This window comes from Diadema antillarum, unplaced genomic scaffold (assembly GCF_040938485.1).
Source record: "Diadema antillarum isolate AM-2024a unplaced genomic scaffold, OU_Dant_1.0 seq00000157_RagTag, whole genome shotgun sequence".
In the NCBI taxonomy this organism is placed as follows: Eukaryota; Metazoa; Echinodermata; class Echinoidea; order Diadematoida; family Diadematidae; genus Diadema; species Diadema antillarum.
The window spans coordinates 760585-779555 of record NW_027271229.1 but is presented as its reverse complement, the minus strand read 5'-3'; the positions used below and the strand labels follow the sequence as shown (position 1 = coordinate 779555).

Sequence of the window (18971 nt, the reverse complement as noted above, 5' to 3'; positions counted from 1 at the left end):
AATCCAGTAGATCCCTAATCCTACAAAACATCATCTAGTCCTGGTCTTGGACCCACAGTGCAGAAAGTAAACTTAGGGCGTCTAACGTGTTACTGTTAGATCCATGGTAGACCTATTGTAGGGTCAAGTGTTAACTAACGTTAGCTCTGTCGCTCGTAAGTGACGTAGATCTAGTAGTAACGTTAGGCCAGGGCCCCTAGACCTAATCTATCGTAGGGCCTAGAAATCGTTAGATATAACCACGTAGACCCTAACACGTCAGGATTTTGTCTACACAGGTTCAAAGAAACTGGTATTATTGCTTGTCTAGACACGTGTAGAGTCTTACATGATCTAGGCTTTCGTATTTTTTCAATCTTGCCTGGGTATGTATGCTATTTTATATAACACATAGTGCATGACATCTTATTGCACTATAACAAGTACCAAGCACCTCCAAATTCTGAATTTGCCCTCAGGCAATTATATTCAATTCGGCCTGCGGCCTCATTGAATATAACTGGCCTTCGGGGCAAATTCAGAATTTGTCGGTGCTTATATTGTTATAGTGCATTCAGCCTCATGCACTATATATATAATATATATATATATATATATATATATATATATATATATATATATGTATAGAGAGAGAGAGAGAGAGAGAGAGAGGGGGGGGGGGGAGAGAGAGAGTTAAGTGGGGGATCCCTAAATGTGGAAACGTTGTGCATGTGTATGGCGCTGTACTATTCCCAGGAAGTAAACATTGTACACATTTTTTTTTTTCTTTTAATAGGAAGGGATAAGGCAAAGGATATCGTTACTGAAACACAGACACACAGACACACATATATGTGTGGGTGTGACGGAGAACCGTGATGTGCCTTGGTAAAACCAGGGTGGGGTGGAATAAAAGTGTCCATTCGGGACATGAGAGTTGGAGTTAGCAAACATGGCGTGAACAGTTGCAGTCATTCGGTGCTGATCTAGGAATGTTTTGTCGGTGTATGACAGATATTATGTCGGTGCTGACGGGTGTTCTGTTGGTGCATGACATGTGGGGAACATGTCCGGGAAATGAACATACAAACAGGCCGTCTTTTGGTATTTCGGTGTTTGGTACATCGTTGTAATCATTGATGCCCGTTGGAGGTACAGTATGTGTAGTGTTCGCACTCATGTGAGATGTGTACACAGGGTAGCGAACGTAACAGTGTCGTTCGTACCGTTCGTAGCGGTATTGTTTACTGCGTGACATTGCACGGTATGTGTAATGGGGCTGCGTTAGCAGTGGTTGTGAATGGAAGTGCGATTCGCGAAGCGATGCGATGAGTATGTTTTGCGCACTTGTACTGGTCTTCTCGCTAGCTGAATACCAGGGTTGCAGCATTGATTGCTGGAAAGGAAGGGTACGTATTATGGTTTCCTTAATGTCATTTTATCAGATTAGTATGTCACTTTCTGGTTATTTTGATCATTATCGTTAGATGTGGCTTTACGAGGAAATTGGCCTCGAGATATACGAGTGTTTGTCCGGTCTGAATTGCTTAGACTATTCTCGTAGTTCGGTACGCAGTGGAGTGTACTGTGGAAGTTGCGTTAGCGACGTAGTCTTGAAATCTAGTCGGAAAGCTAGATGTGAATAAATCATGGCAGCCAAGTTCGATGCTGCAGAGTTTGTGAAAGACGTCACTCTTGGTAGATTGAGAGGGTTGGTGAAAGCCCAATTGATTGAGGTTGCAACTCATGTAGATGCTGATATCAGAGAGTGTAGTCGAAAGAAAGACATCTTTGCAGTTCTAGTGAAGAAGCTTGAACTGGGTGGTGCAGAATATGAACACACAGAGCAGAGTGAGAGTACAGATGAGATTGAGAGTGCTGGTAGAAAAACTGCTCCAAGTACTACTACTACTACTACTACTAGACCTAGTGATATGAGGGTAGATTCCACACAAGTAGAACTGGCTAGATTGGAGTTAGAAAAAGAAAAAATGAAGGCAGAAAATCTGAGACTCGAACAAGAGTTAACGAAACGTCAAATTGAGTTGACTCAGGCACAGGCCAGTAGCGTCCCAGGGGATAGGCCTAATGTTACTATGTCGAGACCAAAGACGCCTGACATTGCAAAAATGGCAAACACAGTCCCCCGCTTTGATGAAGAGGATGTAGACTCTTTCTTTTTCTCCTTTGAGAGAATAGCCAGGAATTTGGAGTGGGAGAAGAAGTATTGGTCTATGATAGTACAACAAAAGCTCACAGGCAAGGCACATTCAGTAGTGTCTGCTCTCTCGGATGAGGAGGCAAATGACTATGACACAGTTAAGGAAGCAGTCCTCCTTGCCTATCAGTTAGTCCCAGAAGCCTACAGGCAAACGTTTCGAGGATATAGGAGAGGTTCGGGACAGACCTACGTAGAGTTTCAGAGAGAAAAGGAAATCATGTTCGATCGATGGGTTCGATCAATGAAAGTGGATTTCACTTATGAAAATTTGAGAGAGACAGTGTTGATGGAGGAGTTCAAGAAATCGACACCTCCAGATCTGAGAACATATTTGGAAGATCGAAGAGTACATGATGTAAAGAGTGCAGCAGTCACCGCTGATCAGTATGAGTTGACACATAAAGTGAAAACAAAAAGTCCTGAGGGAAGGAGGAAGTTTGATCAGTTGAGAAATCCTGACACTCAAAAGTGGCACGGTAGTCATCGGGATAAAGTAAAGACTGAATCACAGAAAGAGCGCCCAAAATCGCCACGGCCTCAATACAAAGAAGTGAGATGCTTTTACTGTGGGAAAACAGGTCACATTAAGTCTGAATGGAGGCGATTGCTGGAACAGAATGAAGCAAAAGAAAAACAAAAGCAAAAAGCAACACATGGTTTAGTCCATGCAGACACACGTACACAGAACAGTTCAAATGCTGAAACAAACGAGAAACCGAACCAGACAGCCACCAATGGTTTTGTTAAGTCAAGTGTAAGTGATGAACAGCGTCATCCAAATGTGAAAAGCAGTGTCTCAAAAATGACAGATACGTGTTCAAGTGGTGTGGATGAAAAGTACAAGGACTTCATTTCCAAGGGTACAGTTACCATTGCTGAATTTAGAGTACCAGTAGTCATCCTTCGTGATACTGGATCTACACAGTCCCTCATGGTAGGAGATGTGAAGAGTATGCCCATAGAATGTAACACGGGTAGAAAGGTACTGATACATGATGTCAACGGAGGAACGCAGGCGGTCCCTCTATTCCGGGTGAATTTGGATAGTGGACTGATTTCAGGGGAAGTGATTGTGGGAATTGTTCCATTTCTCCCTATGGATGGAGTTTCCTTTTTGCTTGGTAATGACCTTGCAGGAGGTCGAGTGAGTGTCCTTCCGGTTGTTTCAGAAGTCCCAGTGTACGAGCGGGAAACCGAAAATCTTATCGATGAATTCCCAGAAGTATTTCCAACATGTGCTATCACCAGGTTTCGAGCAAGTGAAGCAGAGCGTGAGAGAAAAGAGTCTGAAAGTGAAATTTCTCTTGGTGACACATTCTTTGGAAAGGTGACTAGTGAAGGTGAAAGAGAACAAAGTTGGGAAGGAGGTGTGTTCAGTCAGCCGGCTTTAATCAAAGCACAGATGGAAGATGAGGAGTTGTTGAAGTTGAGAGAGGGTGCATTGACTGTAGATGAGGTGAAGGGAGTGCCAGAATGTTTTTATGTAAAGTCTGGTGTTTTGATGAGGAAATGGCGTCCTCCGGACCGTCCCGCAGATGAGGACTGGACGGTTGTCACCCAGATAGTTGTTCCTCCGCCGTATCGAAAGGAAATTGTACGTCTTGCACATGAAATTCCAATGTCCGGACACATGGGTGTCAAGAAAACTTTGTGTAGAATTAGAATCCATTTCTTCTGGCCCAAGATGAGAAAGGATGTGTCTGAATTTTTTCGAACGTGTCATGAATGTCAAGTGGTAGGAAAACCACAACATACCATTAGAACTGCGCCGTTGATTCCTATTCCGGCTTGTGAGGAGCCATTTAGCCGTGTGATGATAGATTGCGTTAGTCCATTGCCGAAATCCAAATCAGGATGTCAGTATTTATTGACTGTGATGGATGTTTCCACGAGATACGCAGAAGCATTTCCGTTGAGGAGCATAACTGCTAAGTCAGTTATGGATGCCTTGTTGACTTTCTTTACTAGGTACGGGCTACCAAAAGAAATACAGTCGGATCAAGGTAGCAATTTCATGTCTCGTGTTTTTCAGGAGTTGATGTACCAGCTTGGTATTCAACAGATCAAGTCGTCTGCATATCACCCGCAATCTCAGGGGGCCTTAGAAAGGTACCATCAGACGCTAAAGACGATGTTGAAGGTCTACTGTCAGGATAATCCCAGGGACTGGGATAAAGGTATCCCTTTTCTTCTCTTCGCTGCTCGTGAAGTGCCTAATGAATCCACTGGATTCTCCCCCTTTGAGTTGGTGTTTGGGCATGAGCCAAGAGGGCCCCTGAAAGTTGTGAAGGAGCAGCTGTTGTCTGATGAGGAAGAGAAAGATTCCAATGCCTTAGACTACATTTCCATGTTCAGAGAGCGTCTTGTGAGAGCGAATGAAGTGGCGAGAGAACACTTGAAGTCTTCGCAACGGACAATGAAGGAACGCTTTGACCGAAAGGCAAAGAGTCGTGTGTTTGAGGTTGCAGACAAAGTCTTGGTTCTACTTCCATTGCCAGGAGATGCATTGAAGGCTAAATTCAGTGGTCCCTATGTAGTAGAGAGGAAGCTTGGGAAGGAGACTTATGTGGTGAGCATGCCTGATCGTAGAAAAAGCAAGAGAGTTTGTCACGTGAATATGTTGAAGAAATACCATGAACGTGTAGAAGATGTAGGTGCAGTTGTGAGTGAGAGTGTCGTACACAGTGCTGAGAAAAGTGCAGAGGAGTTTGAACCTGATGCTCCAGATTCTCAGAGTGTGAGTTTCAAGTCAGGAATGATTCCGCGAGTAGAGAACTCAAAGGCACTAGAATATCCAGAGTTACTGCTCAGTCATTTGTCTGATTCGGAGAGGCAAGATGTTATCGATATCTTCCAGGAATTTCCGGAGGTTTGCAGTGATAAATTGGGCTGTGCGAAAGACACTGTTCATACGGTAGATGTTGGTGACAATGCACCCATAAAGCAGCATCCATATCAGATTCATCCGGCTAAGAGAGCACAGGTGGATAGGGAGATAGACTTCATGCTTGCAAATGGAATCATAGAGCCCAGTAACTCAAATTGGAGTTCCCCAGTGGTGCTAGTCCCAACGTCAGACGGAACGTCCAGGTTTTGTATAGATTACAGGAAGGTCAATACCATAACCAAGACTGATTCATTTCCGCTTCCTTTGATTGAGGAATGTATTGATCGGGTAGGAAGTGCTGAGTATGTCAGCAAATTGGATTTGATGAAAGGGTATTGGCAGGTGCCATTAGACGAGGATGCAAGAGAGATCTCGGCGTTTGTCACGCCCTCCGGGTTATACCAGTGTCGTGTCATGCCCTTCGGGATGAAAAATTCCCCCGCAACTTTTCAACGGATGATGAATCGAGTTATTGCTGGTCATGATAACTGTGTTGTCTATATAGACGATGTGTTGGTTTTCAGCAATACGTGGGAGGAGCATGTTGCTCATCTTCGAGAGCTGTTCCGGAGGTTGTCACATGCAGGACTCGTGGTGAATCTGGCCAAATGCGAGTTTGGGAAAGCTTGTGTGACCTACCTAGGTCACAAGGTAGGCCGAGGAAGCGTCGCACCACGAGATGCAAAGGTCCGAGCCATCATGGACTTCCCAGTGCCGGCATCGAAACGGGAGCTTCAGCGCTTCTTGGGAATGTGCGGATTCTGCCGGAGGTTCGTTCCCAATTTCAGTCACTTGGTGGTGCCCTTGACGTACCTGTTGAAAAAGGGCACAACGTTCCAGTGGTCGGTGAGCTGCCAGGATGCGTTCCAGAAGCTGAAGGTCGTCCTCATGAACGATCCTGTGCTCATCGCACCAAACTTCGAGAGGAGCTTCCAGCTAGCTACCGATGCTAGTGACCGAGGAGTAGGAGCCGTGCTACTTCAGGACGACGACAACGGACACAGCAAACCCGTGTGTTTCTTCTCCAAAAAACTGAATCGCCATCAGCATAAGTATTCAACTGTGGAGAAGGAATGCCTCAGTGTCGTTCTAGCGGTGCAACATTTCGAAGCGTATTTGGACGGTGGAAAAGACATCGTGGTGTACACTGACCATAACCCATTGACATTCTTAGAACGCTTCAAGCACAAGAATCAGCGTCTCTTCCGTTGGAGTTTGATTCTCCAGCCGTACCCACTGAGAATTATGCACATAGCAGGAAAGGACAACAAATTAGCAGACGCTTTGTCGCGAGTTTGAAACTGTGCCCGCGCTGATAATGTTGCCGAACGATAACAATCTCAAACCTACATCCAGCTGAACATTTCAAACAAGACTCAAAATAGACAAGAAACTGATGTTGATTTTTTTGTGTGTATAATGACAAGGTATACATTTGTTTATATATTCTCGTTCAGTTTTCTTTCTTTCCCAAGGATCTGTGAAGGAAGAGACTGTAATTATGTTAATCATGTTTGTTTTAAACGAAAACAGTATATGTGAGTGATGCTAGGAAGTATGAGAAAGTACTAGTACACAATATTCTGTCTTTATAAGAAGACATCACTTGAAAATTTCATAATGTGTTACACGCCAAGCATTGTATGATATTTTGAAAACCCAACATTACAAGAAGCGCCCGGATACAACATTTGTGGTGTGTAAGATTACAGTGAAAGTTGTGCTTCAGTTGCACACTTCTATTTTGATGTCATTCAATTTACACCAAAGAGTCAAAGGATTCTCATTGTTATGTAAACCGATACGTTACAGACTTAATACAAAATCAGTCTAGCGAAACACATCGGCCAGTCACAGGACAACTGTTGATCAAATTTTGAGTTTTATGTCAACCGGTTTGTGTTAAAACAAAATAATTTGTGTTGTTTTGTATTAATGAAAAAGTGTTGAGTGACAGTGAGGCATAAAGAAGCCAAGATATGATGTCACTTTTGTAAATTGATAACCTGTATATCTGTTTCGTTACAGAGTGACAGAGTCACATTTGTGTGTCGAGTATGATCTCGATATTTTCCAGAGTTTGCACATACATTGTATATTATAACATGCTAACGAGTGACAAAACATATATGTGTGCAGTGACAAAGAGAAATGTCCGGTGGTTACATTTTTGTTGTTGCTTTGGTTAAACTTATGACGCAGAGTTGACATAAGTTTAAGATTTATTGGCAAGTACATTGAGTAGATATACACATGTGTCATAGTGTTTAAATACGATGTTGTTATAATCAAGAGATGTGTGCTGTTACCTCATTCAGTCAAACTCCAGTGAAAATTTGTGTTGAAGAAACAAATATTTTCTTTGCAACAGTCAGAACAATTTCAGGAAGAAAGTATATTTTTGGTTTTCACATTTAAAGATGCAGTGTATGTGTTACAAAAAAATATACTTTTCGTGCCTGAAGTTATGTAAGTTTATTGATCAAGTGTGTGAGGATATAATTGCAGTCGAGACTACCAGAAAGCACAGTCTCAGTCAAAATCTTGATACTACTGGAGAAATGATTGATTACATCTGCTGTAATCTTTCCGGATTATGTGCACCCATCCTGCACCCGTTGAAAACAGTTTCACATGTGTATTCTGTAGACACATTGCGAAATTATTGTGTTTACATGTTTTGTAGGGGGCTTGTCAAGTTTTCATATATATTGTTCTAAAAGTGGACAATTGATGCCGGAGTTAACTGATTCTGATAAGGCTCAAAATCAGTAATGATAAATGTAGTATGCCAGGTGAGGTTGCGAGAAAACAACACAAAACTATTTGAGTTTGTAATCGTGTGAGCTGAATACGTGTAGTAAGCAAGAACAGTGAAGTAAGCCTTACAACGAAGGTGTTTATAGTCGAAAAGTTACATTCATAACTTTCCTCTTGTTGGGGGGAGGTGTGACGGAGAACCGTGATGTGCCTTGGTAAAACCAGGGTGGGGTGGAATAAAAGTGTCCATTCGGGACATGAGAGTTGGAGTTAGCAAACATGGCGTGAACAGTTGCAGTCATTCGGTGCTGATCCAGGAATGTTTTGTCGGTGTATAACAGATATTATGTCGGTGCTGACGGGTGTTCTGTTGGTGCATGACAGTGGGGCTAACAAACAAAGACTTTGGCAAATTCAGTTCAATTCAATTCAATTCATTCATAATTTAAAAAAAAAGAACCACACATAACTAATGATGATTATGTTAATTTTGGCTTGAAATAAACAAATGTATTTTTTTTTACTCAAATAAAGAAAGATCCTTACAGCAAATTAGTTTTTAAGACAACCAGCGACGTCACTGGCTGTAGCTATCTCACGTCTAAAAGGAGTGTATTAGGCCTATTAAAACAATTATCATGTAGACCGGGAAAATCGTTTTGATAAGATGCTCGGGATCATGATTTTCTTTTTCTGTCGTATATTGAAATCTTGCAAACCCAAAGACTGCACGCTACGTGTGCGTCTACGCAATGATTGTGCCTCAATCAGCCTCATGATAAATGCAACTTTTAGGATAAAATGGAATAGAGTGAAGATACTTCAAGACATTTTAACCTAGAATGACACTGGGCGACTCTGTGTGCGAAAATGTGATAGGTATTTGTGATCACTTCCTCGCTGGCAAAGACCGCAAAAGACAAGGCGGTTGAGTAGTACTTGTACTTTGCATTTGTAAGTCACAACTCATTATTTGAATCTAGACGGAAACAATATACAGAAACGTGAAGGCTACTCATGTGTCTATGACTCTACGAGGACATCGAGTCATACAATAACAATGATACGCCTTCCTATCATCTGTCAAACGGTTTATTCTATCCAGGCTTTACATTATTTCAAGCTGTTGTCATTAACAATTAGTCATTGAGAATATTATCTTTACTACAAGAATTCCATGTCGCATAGCATTGCTCAATGTTGTAACTCAATACTAGACGTTGTGTTTTTTGTTTGTTTGTGTGTTTGTTTTTCTTTGAAGTGATGAATCCTTTTTATTTACACTAGAAACGGGTTATTATCATTTCGATGTGTTCCACTGCGAAGATCGTAACAAATACGCAACTTAATAGTGGATTCTATTTCGTTGTCAGCTTCCAAAGAGTATTAGTTCACTAATTTGTAACATATCGTAACGTGTATAACACCTCTGCAATGGTCTTTTTTTTTGCGTGTTCAAATATTTCTTCTTGCGATTTTCACACCATTCATTAATCTCTCTTTTTTTTTGTATTTCGATTCCGTTATTTTCTTCAGATTGAAGATCTGTGCTTACGTCTTTATGATGATGATATCCTAAAGCTCTCCTCGGTGGGAGAAGACTTTGCCCAATGGGTGTGTACAATGCCACGTCTTTCAAAGTTCATACTGGAATGCGCCTACTTGCCCGATAGTTTCCTCTCAACAGCCGTCACCTTATCATCATCGTGTCAGGTATGTACATGTAGTATTTGAATATAATTGATGTGAGTGATACAGTGTTGGGAGAGGAATGATTTCTTTTTTCGATATAGATGAAAAAGTCGGTATTGTAGGGTAGTGTAGTGACACCTTTAGCAAATCTATCATATTTTACTTGATATTGACATAGCATCGCTCAATAATGTAACTCAATACTAGACGTTGTGATCTTTGTTTATTCGTTTGTTTGTTTTTCTTTTTAGTGATGAATCCTTCTTATTTACGCTAGAAACTGGTTGTTATTATTTCGATGTGTTCCACTGAGAGGATCGTAAGAAATGCACAACTTTGTGGATTCTTTCTCGTTGTCAGCTTCCAAAGAGAATAAGTTTACTAATTTGTAACATATAGTAACGGGTATAACACCTCTACAGTTGTCTTTTTTTTTTTTGCATATTCAAATATTTCTTTTTGCGATTTTCACACCATTCATTCATCTCTCTTTTTTATTTCCAAATTTCGATTCCGTTTTTTTCTTCAGATTGAAGATCTGGACTTACGTCTTCATGATAATGACATCCTTAAGCTCTCCTCGGTGGGAGAAGACTTTGCCCAATGGGTGTGTACTATGCCACGTCTTTCCAAGTTCAGACTGGAATGCGCCTACTTGCCCGATAGTTTCCTCTCAACAGCCGTAACCTTAGCATCATCATGTCAGGTATGTACATGTAGTATTTGAATATAATTGATACGAGTGATGCAGTGTTGGGAGAAGACTGATTTTTTTTTTTTCGATATAGATGGAAAAGAGTCTGTATTGTAGGGTAGTGAAGTGACACCTTAGCAAATCAATCCTATTTTATTTGATATTGACATAACTTCACTGTTAAAACATCGGTGTTAGATTTAACACCACGGGTGTTAAATCTAACACCGATGAAACTTCAATAAAGGACCACACCCACAAGTGTTAAAAATGCACTGTGATGGTGTTGAAAAGTGTTCACCTGACACTCCATGGTGTTAATTTGACACTGTACCTGGTTTTATTTTGACACTGTACTGGTGTTAATTCAAAAATGACACCACGTGGTGTTGATTTGATATTTGTTGGTGTTAATATCAATGGTTTAACACCCGTCCAGCTTCAATAAGAGACCACACCAGCTGGTGTCACTTTGGTGTAAATTTATTTTCACATTTTTTCAAAAATCTAGTATTCTTATGTAAAATTCTAGATCGTCTTGTTTAAATTAAAAATAAACAAGAAGTGCAGTTACTAAGAAACTCTTCAAAAAACAGTTTAAAATTTGGAAATGACACCCGGAGGTGTTGATTTAACACCATAAATGAGCACCGGAAATTTAACACCAGCTCGGTGTTCACTATTTAACACCGGCCTTTTTGCAGCGTTTATTTGTTGGTTCAGTCCTGCAAAGTCAGCATTATGAAATTCAATGTATAAACGAAAGAATAGGTATGAACGCTTTTCATGCAGTAACAAAAGTATGGAAATCAAGACATTAGTGCAATGCGGTTTTTTTTTTTCGTTATCCGGTTGTGCTTTACACATTCTTTTCTTTACTAATGATACAATGTTTCTCTCAGACAAGTTTCATTGCGGAATTTTTGCCATGAAACAAACATTGCACAAGCAGGGGGGGGGGGGGGGGGTGGACAGTCAAAGAGAGAGAGAGATGGAGAGAGAAAGGGAGGGAGGGAGAGGGAGATTGAATGAGAGGTCAGTGACGGCTCCCTTAATGCGGTAACGTTTTGCAGGTGGCTCTGTACTATTCCCAGGAATTTTTTTCTTTTCTTTTAACAGGAAGGGAGAAGAAAAATGATAATATCGTTACTAAAACACAGACACACAGACAAACATACATGTGTCGGGTTAACAAACAAAGACTTTAGCAAATACAATTCAATTTATTTCATTTCATTTATAATAAATGAAAGAACTAAACAAAAGTAATGATTTATGTTAATTTTGGCTTCAAATAAGCAAATGTATTTTTCTTTTACTCAAATAGAAAAGTAATCGTTTTGTTAAGTATCATGCATGACATTATAATTTAAACTAGATAAAAAAATAGATATGTTTTGAGTGATTTAAATGTTTGCATGCAGTTGACGTACGAGAGTGCACGGACCTCGGTTTTTTCAAAGTACCATTCGTTCACAAAATGTGTGAGTGTGTGTGTGTGTGTGTGTGTGTACGTGTGTGTGTGTGTGTGTGTGTGTGTGTGTGTGTGTGTGTGTGTGTAAGTTCACTGTGCCAATATGATGCAAATACATAGCTTATGTCAGGAGCTTTGATCTTTACAGCAAATTAGTTTTAAAAACAACCAACGACGTCACTGGCTGTAGCTATTTCACGTCTTAAAGGAGCGTATAAGGCCTAAATAATAATCACTATAGACCGGTAATTTATTAAGATGCTCGGGATCAAGAGTTTTCTTTCTCGTACAGTACCCTGTATATTGAAATCTTGGAATCCCAAACACTGCACGCTACGTGTGCGACTTCACAATGCTAATGCGGCACAATGAATCCTTCATTTACAATAAAATGGAATAGAGTAAAGATACTAAAAGATATTCTAACCGAGAATGACACTGGACGATTCTGTGTGCAAAAAATGTGAGGTGTTTGTGATCACTTCCTCGCTGGCAAATACCGCAAAAAGCAGGGCGGTGGAGCAGTAATTTGCATTCGTAAGTCACAACTCATTATTTCAATCTAGACGGAAACAATATACCGTAACGTGAAGACTACTCATATGTCTATGACTCTGCGAGGACGTCAAGTCATACAATAGCAATGATACACCTTTCTATCGTCTGTCAATTAGTTTATTCTCTCCAGGCTTTACATTGTTAAATTTGTCATGCTGCTGTCATTGACGATTAGTCATAGAGAATGTTAAGTTTGTACAAGAATTTCATGTCGCCTAGCATTCCTCAATAATGTAACTCAAAACTAGACGTTGTGATTTTTGTTTGTTCGTTTGTTTGTTTTTCTTTGAAGTGATGAATTCTTCTTATTTACGCTAGAAACTGGTTATTATTATTTTGATGTGCTCCATTGCGAAGATCGTAACAAATACACAACTTCGCGGATTCTATTTCGTTGTCATCTTCCAAAGAGTATAAGTTCACTAATTGGTAACATATCGTAACGTGTATAACACCTCTGCAATGATCTTTTTTTTTTTTTTTGCGTGTTCAAATATTTCTTCTTCCGATTTTCACACCATTCAATAATCTCTCTTGTTTTTATATCCACATTTCGATTCCGTTATTTTCTTCAGATCAAAGATCTGACTCTATGTCTTGGCAGCCGAGATAATGATATCCTAAAGCTCTCCTCGGTGGGAGAAGACTTTGCCCAATGGGTGTGTACTATGCCACGTCTTTCAAAGTTCAGACTGGAATGTCGCTACTTGCCCGATAGTTTCCTCTCAACAGCCGCCATCTTAGCATCATCATGTCAGGTATGTACATGTAGTATTTGAATGTAATTGATATGAGTGATACAGTGTTGGGAGAGGACTGATTTTTTTTTCTCGATATAGATGAAAAAGAGTCGGTATTGTAGGGTAGTGTAGTGACACCTTTAGCAAATCAATCATATTTTACTTGATATTGACATAGCATCGCTCAATAATGTAACTCAATACTAGACGTTGTGATCTTTGTTTATTCGTTTGTTTGTTTTTTTTCTTTTAAGTGATGAATCCTTCTTATTTACGCTAGAAACTGGTTGTTATTATTTCGATGTGTTCCACTGCGAGGATCGTAAGAAATGCACAACTTTGTGGATTCTTTCTCGTTGTCAGCTTCCAAAGAGAATAAGTTTACTAATTTGTAACATATAGTAACGGGTATAACACCTCTACAGTTGTCTTTTTTTTTTTGCACATTCAAATATTTCTTTTTGCGATTTTCACACCATTCATTCATCTCTCTTTTTTATATCCACATTTCGATTCCGTTATTTTCTTCAGATTGAAGATCTGGACTTATGTCTTGATGATGGTGATGATATCCTAAAGCTCTCCTCGGTGGGAGAAGACTTTGCCCAATGGGTGTGTACAATGCCACGTCTTTCCAAGTTCAGACTGGAATGCGCCTACTTGCCCGATAGTTTCCTCTCCAACAGCCGTCGCCTTAGCATCATCATGTCAGGTATGTACATGTAGTATTTGAATATAATTGATATGAGTGATGCAGTGTTGGGAGAGGAGTGATTTTTTTTTTCGATATAGATGAAAAAGAGTCTGTATTGTAGGGTAGTGTAGTAACGCCTTTAGTGAATCAATCCTATTTTACTTGATATTGACATAACTTTATTTGTACCTCCAGTACTCTAAAGTCAGCGTTATGAAATTCAATGTATAGACGAAAGAATGGGTATTAACGCTTTCAAGCAGTTAGACCAGGAGCTGGCTGCTGGTCAATTTACCCCATCAAGCCCAAAAGGTTTGACCCCTCAAAGTTACTGGGGCCACCCCCCTCATTACAAAACTGGGCGTCAGCCTGATACCTGAGGGCGGGGTCGTCCCCCAGGGACCCCCCCAAAATGGCCCCCGGCGGGTGTAATTTACCCCATGGAGCCCATGGACCAAACCTGGTCTAAAAGAATGGCCTAGGGGTGTACATAATAAAAATATAAAAACTGACAAAATATCTGGTCGGGAAAGGGGTTGCCAGACCGTCCCCCCCCCCCCCCCCCCCCCCCTGGGCCCCCCCTGGCGGGTGTAATTTACCCCACACAGCCCATGCACCAAACTTGGTCCAATGAAAGTACTATGGGTGTACATAATGAAAATATAAAAACTGACACGATATCTGGTTGGGAAAGGGGTTGCCAGATCCCCTCACCCCCACCCCCCCCCCCCCCCACCACCGCCCATTGCGCCCCTTCGTGGGTTTAATTTAGCCAACAGCACCCATGGATCAAATTTGGCTGGGGGAAAGTAGGCCCCACTATGGGTGTGCAAAAAATAAAGATAAAAGCTGACAAAATATCTCACTTACAAAGAGTAATCAAACATATCCCCTACCTTTGCTACCCCCCCCCCCCCCTCCCCATTTTTTAGTGTGAAGGGCCTATACGGTTTGGAGAGGTATGAATGAGCGTGTCATAAAAAGTAATAAATGGAACTTCTTGAATTAAGATGAAGTTATGACAACAGAAGCATTGTGTGTGTACATATATCCACATGCCCCATCCCACTCCCTCCCCCAAAAGAATGGAGTTATTGATATCTACACTAGAAACATACTCAGACAGTGCAGACCTTTGCCAAGCAGCTCATTTCCACCCATTCACACATGCTAAAAACTGCCAAATTTCCCACATAAAAGCCTTTTGCTTTTAAATGCCATCAACTTCCAGGTGTGTGGTAGTGCATTATACCTTGAGCACATGCCTTTACCTTTAGTGCGCATGGATGCAAACCTCAAATTCATGCAGCTTGAACTCCCAATTCCATTGATCTCATCTGCCATAAGATAAAAATCATCAAAATTTCATAAAGATTCCCGCATCACTACCAAAATTTATATTTATCATCTGTTTTTAAAATGTAATTGTGTTATTATCATCTTTTCATACAAGTTTCATCCAAATGTGTTCTCAACCTTTCAAGTTGTTTTGCATACAAACAATAATGCAGACAATACTATATATAAGTAACATAAAACCTCAAGTGGCAGAAATAATCACAACTGTATGCAACATCCTACAGTTCAACTGTGTTACCATGCATGTGGAGCAAGCTCATGTACAACAGTACAAGAAACTGTATACCTGTGATACAAAATTGTACATGCAGTGGGTGCATAGGCCATAGTGTGTTTAATTGCATGCATATATTTGTATGTTGTATACATTTTACTTGTTGCATGCAATTATACATTTCGAAGATCGGCAACACGTGTATCATCAGTCTGCAAACAATAAAAAGGCGGTGTTTTCCTGACCTTGGTATTAAGTGAACTGGGCTTTCCTATTGTAGGCACTATACTGGTAGGCCCCTATGACAGTAGTACATGTATTTCATCACTGGATGACAGGTGTCAGTAACAAAGCAAACAAAGAAAGGTCAAGAGTCTAGATCTTGGACTAGATCTAAGTCTCAAATATGCTATGATATGGCTAGATATCTAACGTTAGACCTATATTTCCTATACATGCTATAGCTTGTAGAGTACCTAGTACTATTTGGCGAAACCAAATGAACTGGAACAGGGAATGGATTATCAGCGAGATGTAGTGTATTATGAGTCATAACTGAAAAACCAATATATAGAACATCAATGTTCTCAGCCTATATAGGTTTAAGTGTCAAAGGTGTGCATTGCTTTAAATTTGCATAGAACACTTAAACCCTGAATTTGTTAAAGTCACTGCACTTCCTATCATTCATAGCTAGAGTCAAAAAGGCAGAATTATACTACATTTCAATTTCTCTATCTAATAGACAACTTTGATTTTAGGATTAGAAATAGCCTTATTAATAGCTATATGTATCATAAGTGTTGAAGATGCAGATGTTCCAGTGAATGAATACTTGCAGAATTGGGTATGACGATTAGGCATATAATCTGAAACTCCCTTTAAATATAGCAAAAGAAATAACAAACAGCCTGATTAAAGTTGCAAATATTGTGATATCGATGTCTTAACAAGCTACAGTACATGCAGCATGTCTACCATGCCAGAAACATGGACAGAGAGCCTTAAGATTGAAGAGCTGTGACCAAATGAAGCCTCAAATTGCTTAAATTGCAAATCAAATCCATTGGTAGTAAGATAATATTTTAAATACCTGCAAAAATATAGGAATCTGTACCAAAGGTCATTCACTTACACCTCTGTTAGAGCCAAAGCTATAATTGTGCATTGCTACAGTATTTATGCTCAACTCTGAGTTTGTTTACACTGACGTATGAGGCGAAAGTACACATAAGCTTGTTTTCACTTCAGTTGTTTGTTTTCTATACCTTGTGCAGCTCTCATAGTTTACAGGTACAAACCTTTGTTGGTTGTCAATGAGTCTGCACAAAGACTACTACATGCACCACACTGGCACTGCAGCCTCTCCTGGGAGAGGCTACAACACAGGGACAGTTTGTTATTTCTTTTGCTATATTTAAAGAGAGTTTCAGATTATTTGCCTAATCTTCATACCAAATTCTGCAAGTATTCATTCAGTGGAACATCTGCATCTTCAACACTTATGATACATATAGCTATTAATAAGGCTATTTCTAATCCTAAAATCAAAGTTGTCTATTAGATAGAGAAATTGAAATGTAGTATAATTCTGCCTTTTTGACTCTAGCTGTGAATGATAGGAAGTGCAGTGACTTTAACAAATTCAGGGTTTAAGTGTTCTATGCAAATTTAAAGCAATGCACACCTTTGACACTTAAACCTATATAGGCTGAGAACATTGATGTTCTATTTATTGGTTTTTCAGTTATGACTCATAATACACTACATCTCGCTGATAATCCATCCCCTGTTCCAGTTCATTTGGTTTCGCCAAATAGTACTAGGTACTCTACAAGCTATAGCATGTATAGGAAATATAGGTCCTAACGTTAGATATCTAGCCATATCATAGCATATTTGAGACTTAGATCTAGTCCAAGATCTAGACTCTTGACCTTTCTTTGTTTGCTTTGTTACTGACACCAATTGTCATCCAGTGATGAAATACATGTACTCACTGTCATAGGGGCCTACCAGTATAGTACCTACAATAGGAAAGCCCAGTTCACTTACCAAGGTCAGGAAAACACCGCCTTTTTATTGTTTGCAGACTGATGATACACGTGTTGCCGATCTTCGAAATGTATAATTGCATGCAACAAGTAAAATGTATACAACATACAAATACATGCATGCAATTAAACACACTATGGCCTATGCACCCACTGCATGTACAATTTTGTATCACAGGTATACAGTTTCTTGTACTGTTGTACATGAGCTTGCTCCACATGCATGGTAACACAGTTGAACTGTAGGATGTTGCATACAGTTGTGATTATTTCTGCCACTTGAGGTTTTATGTTACTTATATATTGTCTGCATTATTGTTTGTATGCAAAACAACTTGAAAGGTTGAGAACACATTTGGATGAAACTTGTATGAAAAGATGATAATAACACAATTACATTTTAAAAACAGATGATAAATATAAATTTTGGTAGTGATCCGGGAATCTTTATGAAATTTTGATGATTTTTATCTTATGGCAGATGAGATCAATGGAATTGGGAGTTCAAGCTGCATGAATTTGAGGTTTGCATCAATGCGCACTAAAGGTAAAGGCATGTGCTCAAGGTATAATGCACTACCACACACCTGGAAGTTGATGGCATTTAAGAGCAAAAGGCTTTTATATGGGAAATTTGGCAGTTTTTAGCATGTGTGGATGGGTGGAAATGAGCTGCTTGGCAAAGGTCTGCACTGTCTGAGTATGTTTCTAGTGTAGATATCAATAACTCCATTCTTTTGGGGGAGGGAGTGGGATGGGGCATGTGGATATGTACACACACAATGCTTCTGTTGTCATAACTTCATCTTAATTCAAGAAGTTCCATTTATTACTTTTTATGACACGCTCATTCATACCTCTCCAAACCGTATAGGCCCTTCACACAAAAAAAATGGGGGGGGGGGTAGCAAAGGTAGGGGATATGTTTGATTACTCTTTGTAAGTGAGATATTTTGTCAGCTTTTATCTTTATTTTTTGCACACCCATAGTGGGGCCTACTTTCCCCCAGCCAAATTTGATCCATGGGTGCTGTTGGCTAAATTAAACCCACGAAGGGGCGTAATGGGTGGTGGTGGTGGGGGGGGGGGGGGGGTGGGGGTGGGGGGATCTGGTAACCCCTTTCCCAACCAGATATCGTGTCAGTTTTTATATTTTCATTATGTACACCCATAGTACTTTCATTGGACCAAGTTTGGTGCATGGGCTGTGTGGGGTAAATTACACCCGCCAGGGGGGCCCAGGGGGGGACGGTCTGGCAACCCCTTTCCCGACCAGATATTTTGTCAGTTTTTATATTTTTATTATGTACACCCCTAGGCCATTCTTTTAGACCAGGTTTGGTCCATGGGCTCCATGGGGTAAATTACACCCGCCGGGGGCCATTTTGGGGGGGGGGGGTCCCTGGGGGACGACCCCACCCTCAGGTATCAGGCTGACGCCCAGTTTTGTAATGAGGGGGGTGGCCCCAGTAACTTTGAGGGGTCAAACCTTTTGGGCTTGATGGGGTAAATTGACCAGCAGCCAGCTCCTGGTCTAAGTGACAAGAGTATGGAAATCAAGTGCAATGCGTTTTTTTTTTTTTTCCCGTTATCCGGTTGTGCTTTATTTTTTTCTTTACTAATGATACAATGTTTCACTCAGACA

General features: G+C 40.3%; 1 protein-coding gene across 1 annotated transcript; it reads left to right on the top strand.

Annotated features, from left to right (window-relative positions):
* Positions 1–1243: 1243 nt before the first annotated feature.
* On the top strand, positions 1244–6499 carry LOC139727869 (uncharacterized). The gene is made up of 2 exons (XM_071638839.1): positions 1244–3794; positions 4233–6499. Exons 1-2 carry the CDS (start codon positions 1629–1631, stop codon positions 6384–6386), a joined length of 4320 nt encoding a protein of 1439 aa, XP_071494940.1. The 5' UTR covers positions 1244–1628; the 3' UTR covers positions 6387–6499.
* The last annotated feature ends 12472 nt before the right edge of the window (positions 6500–18971 follow it).

Excerpts from the sequence above, each read along its gene's own strand:
- LOC139727869 (XM_071638839.1), top strand. The coding sequence starts at position 1,629 with ATGGCAGCCAAGTTCGATGCTGCAGAGTTTGTGAAAGACGTCACTCTT. Across the intron at positions 3,795-4,232 it reads CGCCGTATCGAAAGGAAATT|GAGTTGATGTACCAGCTTGG; the intron begins GTACGTCTTGCA and ends CGTGTTTTTCAG.